Below are 12,450 nucleotides of genomic sequence, written 5' to 3'. Positions count from 1 at the left end.
TTGTATGGAGGATAGACATTTATTCACAGTGAAAACGCACGTACCCAGAGTGAATGTCACAAAATACAAAGAGTACCGCCCAGTCTGGTGAGCTCACTATTGTTAAGCATTCTCTCAACCTGCACAGGTTCTCTCTCACTCATTGTCACCTTTTCTCCCTTTTTTTATCTATTACCCAAGTTTCAGCTTAAAAATTAACAAATATTAATGCTTAACCTTTGAGCAGTAGTTACTAAGGGTAAAACAAGTTATCTGATCTTCAGCCCCAGGTATTTCAAAGCGGAATTATCTTCTAAAATAGAAAACAACAGTACATGACCGCAGCTATAACTTAAGTCAGTCAGTGAGATAAGGTTCACAGGTGCTGGGAAAAGAACTCAGAAGTACAGGTCTTCCACTGGACCGAACTTTAATCTGCGTGTAGAGAGACACGGCCGTACATGTGTAAGGCTCGGCTTGAGTGCCAACATGAAATTCTCCCCTGTCTGTTCAGAGTCTAGAAAACATACAAGTATAGAACTTGAGTATACATATAATCTAATTTATTGTTTCAGTTTCCCAGGCCAACTGGGTAAGAATTCCTGATTCTGAATGTTGGTTCTCTGAATAGGTTTTCTTTTATTAATGTTGGAGATCGATACCTCACATAATTTAACTAGCAATACAGTGAATGTCCTCATAGGGAAATTCCTCATTTAACACTCCCTGATTAGGTGTTATAATTTTACACTGAAGTATAATGCAACTAAGAATTTTAAAGGAATACCAACCAACTTCTTTTCTTATGGGGTATTTCAGTAAATTGTTAATACATTTCAAATACTACTAATTGAAACTAATTCTATGTATTTTATTTAACAAAAAACCTGTAAGACTGACTTAACTGTTAACTGGCTCTGTGAAGCCTTACTTGGGTATATGGCAGGTTTGCGATCTAAAGGTAATTCACCTTTTGAAAAACTGATTTACTTGGTGATAAAGATATCCCATAGATGTTTACTACTTAATACTTCATCTGCAAATCTGCTTCTCTGTTACGATACACAGAATCAACTGCTATCTCAAAACGCAAGTTTGTCTGAAGGCATGCAGAGCCTTAATATTCTGGTACATAAAATTTAGTTCTATAATCCCTACTTGGAACGGTTTGGTTTTTCATGTAAAATTAACCACAGTGTTACTTGTTTGTGCAGGAATACTCCCTAATTATATAACACTTTTTTTTTTTTAAGAACATGGCAACAGATAGCAACTGAATTCTAGAAAATATTTATCTGATAATTATGTAAGTTCTAAGTATTCTAAATTTACCCAATTTGAAGAGAATATTTATATTCTATAATAACTTCACCAATATCCAGGATACCTTTATAACTTGCCCTATTCTTGCACAGGAATAAGATATGCAGGTATCTAGACCCAACAGCAGTAACACTGATATTATTTGGAAGCCTGGCCTGATGGCTGGTCTTTATATTAAATTCTGTATGTCTCTAACTCTTGCTCTTCTCTAAATGTCCTAATCACATTGCACAGTGACTTATTGCATAGCATTCAACGTAATTTCCAAAAAAGGTACTTTACAGGTAAGTCCAAACTTTATTTAAACTGCATCTTAAATTTAACGATACCAAACAAAACAAAGGGAGGAAAAAAAAAATGAAGACAAAAGAAAAAGAAAAAAAAAAAAAAAGGAAAGAAAGAAGAAAAACAAACAACCCCACAGTGTATCAAGGCTTCAATCTGTCCAGAATTCAGTTTCTGAGGTTTTAAACTGCCAGGGGCAGAAATTAGCACACCTATCAAGAATGCAGTGTCAAACTAATTTACATTTTTATACAGATCAAAACAGATGTTTATTTAGTGCCATGTTCATATATGCACTGACTATGTAAAGCGAGTTAGATGAGCCTCTGAAGACCTCTCATACGCTTTGGGCTCCCACTGTTTCTGAAAAACAGAATAATTAATGCACTATAAATTACTGAATTTTAAGACATTACTTACTAGAATTTATTATTGTCCTCATACATTAAAACTTTTAGCATAAAGTTACAAAGTGAGGGTTTCTGTTTGAAGATGGCAGACTGAACAGATACTTCCTGTCTCTTAAAACTCCACCAGAAAAAAAAAAACTATGAAACTGACTAAATGCCGACCAAGAAGAGTAGCTATGAGGGAGAGCAGGCCCGGAGACGACAAATCCCTGGAATGCTCAAAGCAGATGGAGGTGCAAGGAAGGGGGGCGGGGCTCAGCCTGGACCCACTAGGAGGGACGCAGGTGAGGTTAGCTGAAGGTTTGATATTTAGTCTGCCCTTCTCTTCACCCATTTCTAGGAAAAACAAAAATTGATGAATTGATAAAGAATAACAAAAAGAAAATCTCTGATTTTGATGCAAGACACATTCTCCTCTGAGTGGCCCAGGGGTTGTGCTATCAGATCCATAAAGAAGGAAATCTGGGATTATCACTTGACTCTGCAGTGAGTCATGTTTACACAGAATGGTCTTCAGAAAAAGTAAAGAAGTTTTAACTATTACAGTTACAAAAAGGTGTGTTGGGTTTTATAACTTTAATGTAAGAAGATGAGTAAAACTGAAGAGAGAAAGCAGAAGAAAAAGGGAGTGGCAGCTGAGTAATGACCAAAGTTGATGGAACTATAAAACATATATATTTAAAATAACAAAGGTAGCACAGAGAAAAACCAAAAATAAGAGTGAAAGGATAGGTCCAAATGCTCACTTTTCATAGGGAAGACAAGATATGTCTGAATTTAAGTTAAGAAAAATTGTATCATTTAGAGATACACAGGCTCTCATCCAAAGGAACTAAAAACCAATAGTTAAAAGAAATGGGCTCCCGCCAGTTTATCATGAATTCTTTTTTACCTTTCCTTCTTAAAATTGGGCTTCTGTTACCTTGCTAAAACTCAAGATTTTAAAAACAGAAATAAATTACCTGATAGTATCACTTTATAAATTAGGCAACAGATCTAGACTTTTTACAGAATTATGCTTCCCTTTCAATATTTGGATTAAATCTTCCGAGTACTAGTAGTGGATTTAAAAAACAAACTGATGGTATCAAGGTTCATTAATTTTTCAATATGATATCGTGTAACTCTTACCGGGTTCCTTTAGTGTCTGAGAATTCCCAGCTAATTCTTCAACCTGCATTTCACATAGTATTTCACCAGATAAATGGTTTTTCTGTTCTTCTTCTACCATTTTCTTTCTTAGATCTGCCTTTGGAATGAAGAAAAAACTGAAAATCAGTTTTCATCCCAGTAGTATTTGTCATATAAAGACAAGTTTAATTAAAGAGAGCAAAATACCTCTGAATATATTGTCAGTTTAAGTGGTAAATCTTCAACTTTCACAAAGTCTTCTTCATCAGATTTTTGACTTATGTTACCAGATTCTGCTTCCTGTAAGATAAATTATATTTAATGAAGGCAATCCACTCTATCTCTGGATCGAAGTCTTTGAAGTCATCCATGCCAAGGATAAAATGGATTTGTATATACAAGCATACATCAGTAATTCTGTCCTATTTGGTTTTTTTCTGTGTTCAGCTCTACGAATAAAGCAAAGCTGGAGTGCACAGGAAGGGCCATGTAGTTGTAGCTGTGGGCCATACTGCTGAGCGTTTCTGTCCCCATTTGAAAAAAACAGAGAGCCAGCTTATACAGGTTAAAGGAAGAAACAGTAGTTACACTGAGGGCTAAAACCATCAGAACAACAACTCTGGTTTCCTGATAATGTTTACGGAACGCATCAGCGTGTATCCAGCAGAATTTACATACAGGCTTTCAGTATCAACTCCGTGGAAGCTGAGAAAGATGAGGTATGAATCTAATAACTCACTTTTGTGATCACTTCAATGTCTAAAACTTGAATTCTTTTATTCTCCTAGTTCTCCTTTCTGATTTTTAATAGTACCATTTTAGCAATTACCCAAGTAGAAACCTTAGATTTTTCCTCCTCTTTCAACATTTCTCACCCATCTCTTTCATTAAGCTTGTACTTGGTTCCTATGGTAAGGGAGCCTCCTAATGTAGCATCCCTGACAACAGTCATCAGTCATCAGATTCATCTTCAAAAACCCTGACTTTGGCCATTTGACTTTCTTGCGCAAAGCCCTTCAGTAGTGTCCCCTGCCTAAATTTCAAATTCAAGTCCCTCTATAATCAAACTTTAAGTTAATTTCACTTGACTGCCTCCTAGAGCAACTCTATGCACTCATTAAATGACAGTAAGAATAAGTCTAACAGATAACTTTCAGAGTTGTAAATGGTAATTTCACTGTTGGTGAAGCCATCAAAATGGTTAAATTACTCTTTTTAGTAATGGTTTTGAAATATTATAGGCTTCCTTTCTGAGAAATTAGGAAATCATAATTGTAACTCTATCTTTAGGAAGAAAACTAATGTTAATTAAAAAAAAAAATGAAACACTCTATTTAGATCTAAAAGTACATTGTTATAAATTCCTCAATTTTTGCCAACAAGAGAAAGTATATAAAACACAATCCAAGATCCAAAATATAACCTACATGCTATAAAATTAAAGTGAAACAAAAACGTCCAGAGTAAAACTCAGCTTACGTACCTACATCCTAAGTACAGATTTGCTACCATATATTTCCGTCATTTACGGTAAGGAGTCTACTGCTGTCAAATCGTAAACTTTTAGGTTTATCAAAGATTTATGAAATGTTCTAAAATTGTTGAGATGTCAAGCCTGGGCACTGTAAGAGATTAATGATGATTCACACATCATCTGTTCGGGTCTGACCTTGAACTCTCTCAAGGTTGCCACCTAAAACTCAAAATCTGGGTCATAAACTTATAAAAAAGTAGAACAGCTTTTAGGTTTTGATATATGATCATCTTAATTCACTATCACCCTTCTGTTCAAGTGTAAACTAAGTTTAAGTAAGAAATTTTTTTTGGCAGTTTCTAAACACAAACACAAACAAACCTAAACACAGTCTGTGTTTACAGACTGAAAATGTTAACCTGAAAAGGAAGAAATCCACATAGAAATGAAATGTAGATGATACATACATAGTCATTCACTAACACCGGAGATTCAGTATCAGGACTTCCAGCCAGAGAGCTCTCAGGAGTTTCCTGAGCAGATTTAACTTCTTTGACTGTAGGCACCAAGGTTTCAATTTCAGTTAAAGGTAAAGGCAAAGGGTTAGGCTGTTTAGATGAATCAATGGTAGTGAGAGAGTCCTTCTGGACAGCGCTATTTAAAGGTTGCTCGTTTTCCAAGATATTGAGGTAACAGGGTTTCACGGGAGTGCTATCTTGGTCATCTGTCATCAAAAGAAAGTCTCAACTTTAGTGTAATGCAACAGTTGTTAAATTTCACTATTATACCAAATAGTATGTATGAGTTGAGTAATCAAGACCTTTAAGACTCAAAAGACAACTACAAATTTTCCTTATCAATGATTCCTAAAACTAGTTGATCAGATTCATCTGGGGATGTTTTAAAAATCAAATTCCTGAAATCCACGCAATTTCTAATGAAGTATGATATTCATGAGTAATACCCAGGAATGGGTATTCGAAAAAAATCCCCCATGTTTGTATCTAAAGAGGTTTTCTTTGAAGACTTTTTCTGTGTGTTTAATTATTTGTCAACTTTTCTTGAGCAGCTGTTTGCAGAAACAAAGCCCTCGTGTTTTCTATAAAGGATTTAGGGGAAGAAGAAAAGACATACCTCAGGTCCAAAATACCTTCAAACTTACATTAGCTAAGAATTTAGATTTTTTTTTTCTTTAGCTTTTAAGCACATAAAGGGCACTTTAAATAATCTTAAAATTGATTTCTTTAGATTTAGATTTCTTGCCTTTACTAGTAGTGGGTTCTTGTTCTGATGAGAAATTTTTGCTTTCTCCTGATTTTTCAAAGCCATGTTGTAGTACCTAGAAGGAAAAAGTGATGTCTTAATAGCAGGACCTAAAATATATGGCCATTATATAGGAGATGGTTAGGAGTGTATAGTGTCTGTCCAACCTGAGACCTTCATACAAGGGAATTTAAAAATATCTTCTGAAAGTGTTTCAAGAAGGAGGCTGTAGTTGAAACTTTAAGATGGCTAAGTAAAATGTTTCATTTTCTTCTTAACCTCAAAATAATAGAGAACTAGAGTATTACGGATCCCACTATTTTTTTAAATTTTCTTTTTTTCAAACCAGACTCTATCTTGAAAGAAACTAAAAGATAACCCATTTATATGTAGATGTTAAGTGAATGGAAGAAGAACTGACCAGGAGGGGAGAAAGATAAAGCCAAGTGCCTTCAGCAGGAGGAGAAAACAAAATCAGATTCACCTCATGCTTGGAAGAGGAATACAGTAGTGGATGAAAAGAGGGTGGTGCTGGTGGTTCTCTGAAGCTGTTAAAAGAAAATGCAAACATCGAGGTTCCCTCCCCCAACTTTAACAGAAAATGGGAGATTTTGGTAAAACTGAACTAGTGAGCCTCAGACCTGGGGGTTGCCAGGGGTAAGGGTGGGATGCAGAAAGCACAGATGAGGACAGGATAAAATGTCATGCTGAAAACAGAAGGATTCAGCCCAAGTCTGTATAGTGATGGGACCTTCAGCACCACTCCCACATCAAGCTCCTGAACACAGGCAGCCAAGGAGGTATAAATACCTCCTCCCCGGCAAGAGGAGAATGGAAGACCCTTCTGTGGAGAAACAAACCACCCCAGAGAAAAGACCAACAGGTATTAACATTTGGGATTTTCTGTCAAAAAGCTATCTACCCAGGCGCCCTACAGTGAAACCCAGAACAACCCCAACCGGCTTTCTGGTGTATCATTTTTTAGCATTAACACTGAAGGTACCACAGACATTTGAAGAAAGCCTCCAGGTGGGTAAGAGAAGACAGTGCTTCTTTTAACTAATAGCATGCTATAAAAAAGTAATCAGAAAATAAAAGTATTTAGAAATTAAAAATATGACATTCATGTAAGTTATTAGTCAAAGAAATCTCCCAGAAAGTAAAACAAAAAGAGCAAGGGGACGATAAAAGGAAGAGAGAAGAAAATCAGAAAATCAACCCATGAGGGCTAATGATGTCTGATAATATTAATTCCAAGAGGAATGAAAGGATAAAATGGTGGAGAAGCAATACAAAAAAAGAAAATTTACCAAAATAAAGGACATGGTTATTGACTGCTTACAGACCCACTGAGTACTCAGTATAGTGAATGAAAAAAAGACACACAACAATGTCTATCACTGTAACACTTCAGAACTCCACGGGGGAGAGCTCTAGTGTGGGCAAGAAAAAAGAATACAAAGAATCAGAACTGAAAAAGGCATCAGCCTTCTCAGCAGAGGCACTGAAATGTTTCAACAAGGAAGAATTTAAGATTTTCTTAGACCTATAAAGTCTCAAAATATTTATCTTTCATGCACTCTTTCTCAGAGAGGTACTAGAAATGTGCTCTACCAAAATGAGGCAAAAGGAGGACAAGACTGGATTCCAGAAACAGATGGAATAAAGAATGACAGGCTGCTAGCTAGTGAGCAGGTCTAATGAAGAGCAAAGCCAGGATGGAGCAGGAAGGACAAACTGACAAACTGGTACATGCAGAAAAGTCCCCTGAGAAGTTTATACAGCTGTTGTTGGGCAGAACAAAGACTTGGGTATGTGGTCAAAGAAAATCAGGCAAATAAAAAAATGGAGACAATTATTAATTTCGAGTGAAAAAAATGTATGAGACTAAGCAATAAACAGTATTTGCTTAGTTCAACAGTCGGTAATATTTATGTAGTTTGTTTAGATCTACGGTTAAATGTAGATTTAAGCAAAAGATACAATTAAATGAGGATAGGATTAATATAATTAAATGAGGAGTAATTAAGTGACCTAAAAGTCTTCACCTACTATAATAGGAAGTCAACAGAGAATGTCATACTATTCAGAAATACAGAGTTATGTAACCAAAGAAATCATACAAAGTGCTACCTATGGGACAAGATGAGGTGGAGGTAGGAAAGGGAATGATTTTTGTTATATACTGTTTCCATGTATGACTAGGAAATACATAAAGATACATGAAAAATCCAGATCTTCTAGGTAGGTTGACCCCCCACCCCCCCAAAAAAAAGATTAAAGTGCTTTATATATAAGCATTGCTAAATATAAAAATAAACTAGTGTTTGATTGAGATTTCAGTAAGGATATTAAAAAGATTTGTTTATTCATGAAAACGAGAATGGGGAAGCTGTAAATTCTGACATCCTTGAAAAGGATCTGCCTTCAGGAGTTAAAGAAGATTGGGGAAGATGTGCTAGTGTGGACTGGAATACCTGATCATCGTGTTCAGTTTCTTCTATAGCTTCGGTGTTAGCCTGAAGTGAAGTCTGGACGTCCACAGGTCCCTCTTCAAATTCTTCTATTTCTTCATCCTCATTCTCATCTTCTCCACTTCCATAATTAGTCAAAGCCTGAGTTTCAGCTTTGGACAAGTCTAAGTTGATTAATACACAGTTTTTAGTAAATTTTCAGCACTAAATCTTAAGAGCTGCTACCAGGTACTGCATTCCTGCATTGCCCAAGTCCTTTACATACAATATCTGAAAGCTTCCGAACAGTAGGCAGAAGAACACTGTGGTGCAGAAAGGACAGGGCATCTGGTCAGGGCCACACCAGACCGTTCAGAGTTGCTGGACACCTAACTCTACATTCACTACAATCCACCCAAATGTTTGGATAAGTGACCTATAAAGAGCCAATGTATAAACCCAGTACAGAGCCTTTACACTTACTAATAGACACCGGACATTCTTCACTTTCTTCATCTTCCTCTTGATCAGAAACATCCGATCTCACATTTTTGGGACCGTCATCAACATACATCTCAGATGTCTGAGTCTGCTTAACTGTTTCAGTTTCATCCTTGTCCTAGCCACAAATACACGTAATGAATTCCTTAAAATACATTTTAAAAGGTATATAGTAAGCTCATCACAAAAATAGTCACGATCTAATAAAAAATACAAAAAGTTATTTTTAAGAGAAAATAAAATTTTGTCAGAAGAAAGGCCATTTGATGATAAAGCTTTCTCTCAAACATTAAGGTAAAAGCTATTAAAGTTATTTATCTTTTGTCCCAAAAGCATTGTTTTTAGGCACAAATTAATTAGCCACTTACTTTGTCTTCATCATCAATTTCTCCAACAGGTGAGCCACGATCTCCTTCAAGAATCCTTTTGGCCTTATGAGCAAATTAAACAGAATTCAGGGGTGACCTTTCAGCATTATACTTACTCAGTAACTTTAACAAATGCTGCAGTTTTTGACCACAGTCCAAAGAGTTGAATGCTTTTTTAGAAATGCAAATTCAACTCTTCCATTGAAATCTTTTAAATTAGCCAAACAAAAAATCAACACTGCTTACCAGACATCTCCCTGAATAATGAGCATCTCAAATTCATTAATTCCAGAACAAAAACCTTGACTCCTCCCTCCCCAAACCCCAGCCTCCTTCAGTCTTCCCAATCTCAGTAAATGGCCCTTCATGTACCCCATGCACAAGTCAGACACCAGGAAGCAGCCTGGACTCTACCTGTATTATCCACATCTAAACCCTAAGAATGCCTCATTGACTCAGAGCTCGGAGCTAAGTCACATCATTTCCTACCTGCACTACTGCCGACAGTCTTAAAACTCGTCTCTGCCTCTATCTCCTCTCCTACAATTCTTATACAACACGGTATCTAGACCAATCTTTTCACTGCACATGAGATTATGTCCCTCCTCTATTTCAAAATTTCCCATGGGTTTCCATCATGCTTAGAATAAAATCAAATAGAAGGTCCTTACCGCTGTTGCTAAGGCCCCATAGTTTGGCCTTACCTACCTAGGTGACCTCATCTCCTACACTCTCACCTCTGATGAGGTGTTCCTGCTACCCTGGCCTTCTATAGGTTCTCCAAACTGCTCAACCCTGTCTCAGAGTCTTTGAACTTACAGTTCTCTCTGCCTGGAATGTTCTTCCCTTTCATCTTCATTATAAACTCCTTTCTTGCCTTAGTTCATACTTCACCCACTCAAACAGCCTCACGAGACTGCCTATCTTAAAGTAGTCTTTCCAATCATTTATTATGGTTTTATTCGGTTTTATTTTCTTCAAGCTCTTGGCAATGACTGAAATGATCTGAAACCTATCTATGTCTAGAGTGAAAATATTAAGAAAAGTGTGAAATGGATGGCTTGACTTTTATCTACCTTAGATTTCAGGGAGAAAGGTTACCTCTTTCTGTTTTGGGTCTTGACGTGCCTTCTCATGACTAGAGAGTCAAGAGGAGGGAAAGGTCTGAGAGAGAAACCTTCTAGTATGCCTCAAGTTGAGGGGAAGAATCCCATCCAAGTTCATATGTGATCACACTAATTTAATAAGGTATAAGAAGCTACTGAGATGTGCAACCAAAGTCCCAACTTGTGAACAAGCATGTGGGTTGGTTGGGGTGACAAATACACCTGGTAGATCTGAGATCTGTCAGGGTCGAAAGAGCTACTGCAGAAAGCTGGTCAAGGACAGGATCCCAGTCCTCCTCTCTTCTCTGGAGACGTGAGTGACAACAATGTAAGACAGCTGATAATTCCTGTCACCAAGTCCTGTCTGCATTCCCGATCTTTTAGCCACTGCTGTCACATCTGAGATTCAGTATGTGGCTGGCATATGTGCTGATTTAGGTAATCTGATTAATTGCTATTACTCAGAAAATATGTGAGCTGAGGTCAAGTATGGTTTTAGTTAATAATGATCAAGCAATATATTTTAATGCTAATTATAACTACTCCTAAATTCAAAATGAATGTCATTTACCTCTTTGGCATAGGACTGTATCACTCCAGCTGCTTCTATTTTCCTTTTGCACCTCTGTTTGACAGTTATACTATTGTTATCCAAATCTTGCATGAGCTTGAAGAAAGCCAATTCATTAAACAACACTTCAGATATCTCTACGAGAAGATCTTCTCCACAGTCTTTCAGTTTTCTGCCAGCAAATTTTGCCAGTGAATCCTATTCAAAGATAAACCATGTAATTTTAAGATTATAGTAAACTTCAATGTGGGTAGAGCAATACAGAGGATTAACAAGTTTAAATTACAATACTCACCTAGGGAAAAACAATTTTATTATTTTTAGTATGAAAAAAGCTAAAACTAATGGCTAAGATTACTAGACAAAGAGTAATATTTGTTTTTAAAGATTTTATTTATTTATTTGAGGGAGAAAGATTGAGAGTGAGAGAGCATGAGCAGGTAGAGAGAGAAGCAGGCTCCCCACTGAGCAGGGAACCCGATGCGGAGCTTGAACCCAGGACCCTGGGATCATGACATGAGCCAAAGGCAAACGCTTAACTGACTGAGCTACCCTGGCATCCCATTCTTTTTTTTAAAGATTTATTTATTTATTTTGAGAAAGAGAGAGAGAATAGGGGCAGAAGGAGAGGGAGAGAATCTCAAGCAGACTCCCCAATGAGCATAGAGCCCTACATGAGGCTTGATCTCAAGACCCTGAGACCATGACCTGAGCAGAAACCAAGAGTTGGGACGTTTAACTGACTGAGCCACCCAGGTGCCCAAGATAGTAATATTCTTTAGTGATATTAACCTAAGTAGGAATCATGCCAGTCTCCTCTAAAGAGTATACAAAACGAAAAGAACAGGGCAGGTGATCATCCATAGATTTAGTCCCTAATTAATAGAACTGGAGGCCACAAAAGAGTAAATCAGGGGATACATATTTACCACAGTGAGAAGCTGAGGTGCCCAGGAGGAAAATACGAAGTCCTCCCTTTCTCAATGTTAACATCAGAGTACTTCTCAAGTTCCCCCATTTTATATAAGCCAGGCAGTCATTCTAATTTAAACTTTTTCTTCAGAATCAATTTAAAAGCAAACGTTAGTCCTATTCAAGTTGAAATACAGCATCATCAAATAAATAAGTCAGCTATATTCTAAACATTTTTTATAAAACTGCATTTCTTTTTCTTCCTAAAAATATGAACTATGCATTTTGAAAACCAGCAAACTATGTTCTGTGTCTCCTCCCTCCAAAAAACCGCCTCATCTAGCATAATTGTGGAAGAAGTGCAAATGTGGCTGCCTCATAAAAAAAAAAAATTCACTGAATAGGTTTCTTAGAGAAAAAAGTAGAAGATAGTATTTTAAGCTCTACCTCATGAAAAATTTTCAGTAGTCTGGGCAAGATTTACTGTCAACTAATCTTTATGCTTCTCTAGGTCCCTTTGTGGAAAAAAAAAAAAAATCAGGAATGGGATATAAGAAAAGCAGCCAGATTTTCTCAGAAAAAAATCTTATTTTCAAACTAATACTTTGGCATCTGTCTCAATTATGTAACAGTAGCCAAAACTGAGGGAGGATTGCACAGATCTTGAGAAACAA

At 36.7% G+C, this 12,450-nt stretch overlaps 1 protein-coding gene and 1 long non-coding RNA gene across 44 annotated transcripts in view; one reads left to right on the top strand and one right to left on the bottom strand.

Moving 5' to 3' along the window:
• The window catches only part of PCM1 (pericentriolar material 1), an 81,019-nt gene continuing 68,569 nt past the window's right edge, over nucleotides 1-12,450 (bottom strand). For 32 of the 42 annotated variants that reach the window (XM_045879714.3, XM_064585635.1, XM_064585634.1 and 29 more), the window contains 9 exons: nucleotides 10,865-11,062; nucleotides 9,188-9,250; nucleotides 8,802-8,937; nucleotides 8,343-8,503; nucleotides 5,866-5,941; nucleotides 5,070-5,326; nucleotides 3,336-3,428; nucleotides 3,129-3,246; nucleotides 1-496 (listed from right to left, as the gene is read on the bottom strand). In XM_045879714.3, the coding sequence (XP_045735670.1) occupies nucleotides 378-496; nucleotides 3,129-3,246; nucleotides 3,336-3,428; nucleotides 5,070-5,326; nucleotides 5,866-5,941; nucleotides 8,343-8,503; nucleotides 8,802-8,937; nucleotides 9,188-9,250; nucleotides 10,865-11,062 (1,221 nt within the window). In that variant the 3' untranslated portion in view covers nucleotides 1-377. Of the gene's footprint in view, nucleotides 1,951-3,128; nucleotides 3,247-3,335; nucleotides 3,429-5,069; nucleotides 5,327-5,865; nucleotides 5,942-8,342; nucleotides 8,504-8,801; nucleotides 8,938-9,187; nucleotides 9,251-10,864; nucleotides 11,063-12,450 lie in introns of those variants that run through there. The other 10 variants (XM_064585632.1, XM_064585654.1, XM_064585651.1 and 7 more) reach the window with 3 other exon arrangements.
• On the top strand, nucleotides 3,428-11,155 carry LOC135363702 (uncharacterized). 2 transcript variants are annotated; one of them, XR_010409720.1, is made up of 2 exons: nucleotides 3,428-3,847; nucleotides 6,259-11,155. It is a non-coding gene; the product is annotated as an uncharacterized LOC135363702 (long non-coding RNA). The 2 variants fall into 2 exon arrangements; XR_010409721.1 differs by having other exon boundaries at nucleotides 6,215-11,155.

Source organism: Mirounga angustirostris, unplaced genomic scaffold (assembly GCF_029215605.1).
Source record: "Mirounga angustirostris isolate CCGP_5_RB_7025 unplaced genomic scaffold, mMirAng1.0.hap1 SCAF_2, whole genome shotgun sequence".
NCBI lineage: Eukaryota > Metazoa > Chordata > Mammalia > Carnivora > Phocidae > Mirounga > Mirounga angustirostris.
Note: the sequence above shows the minus strand (reverse complement) of the source record. Positions and strands in the feature narration are given on the sequence as shown.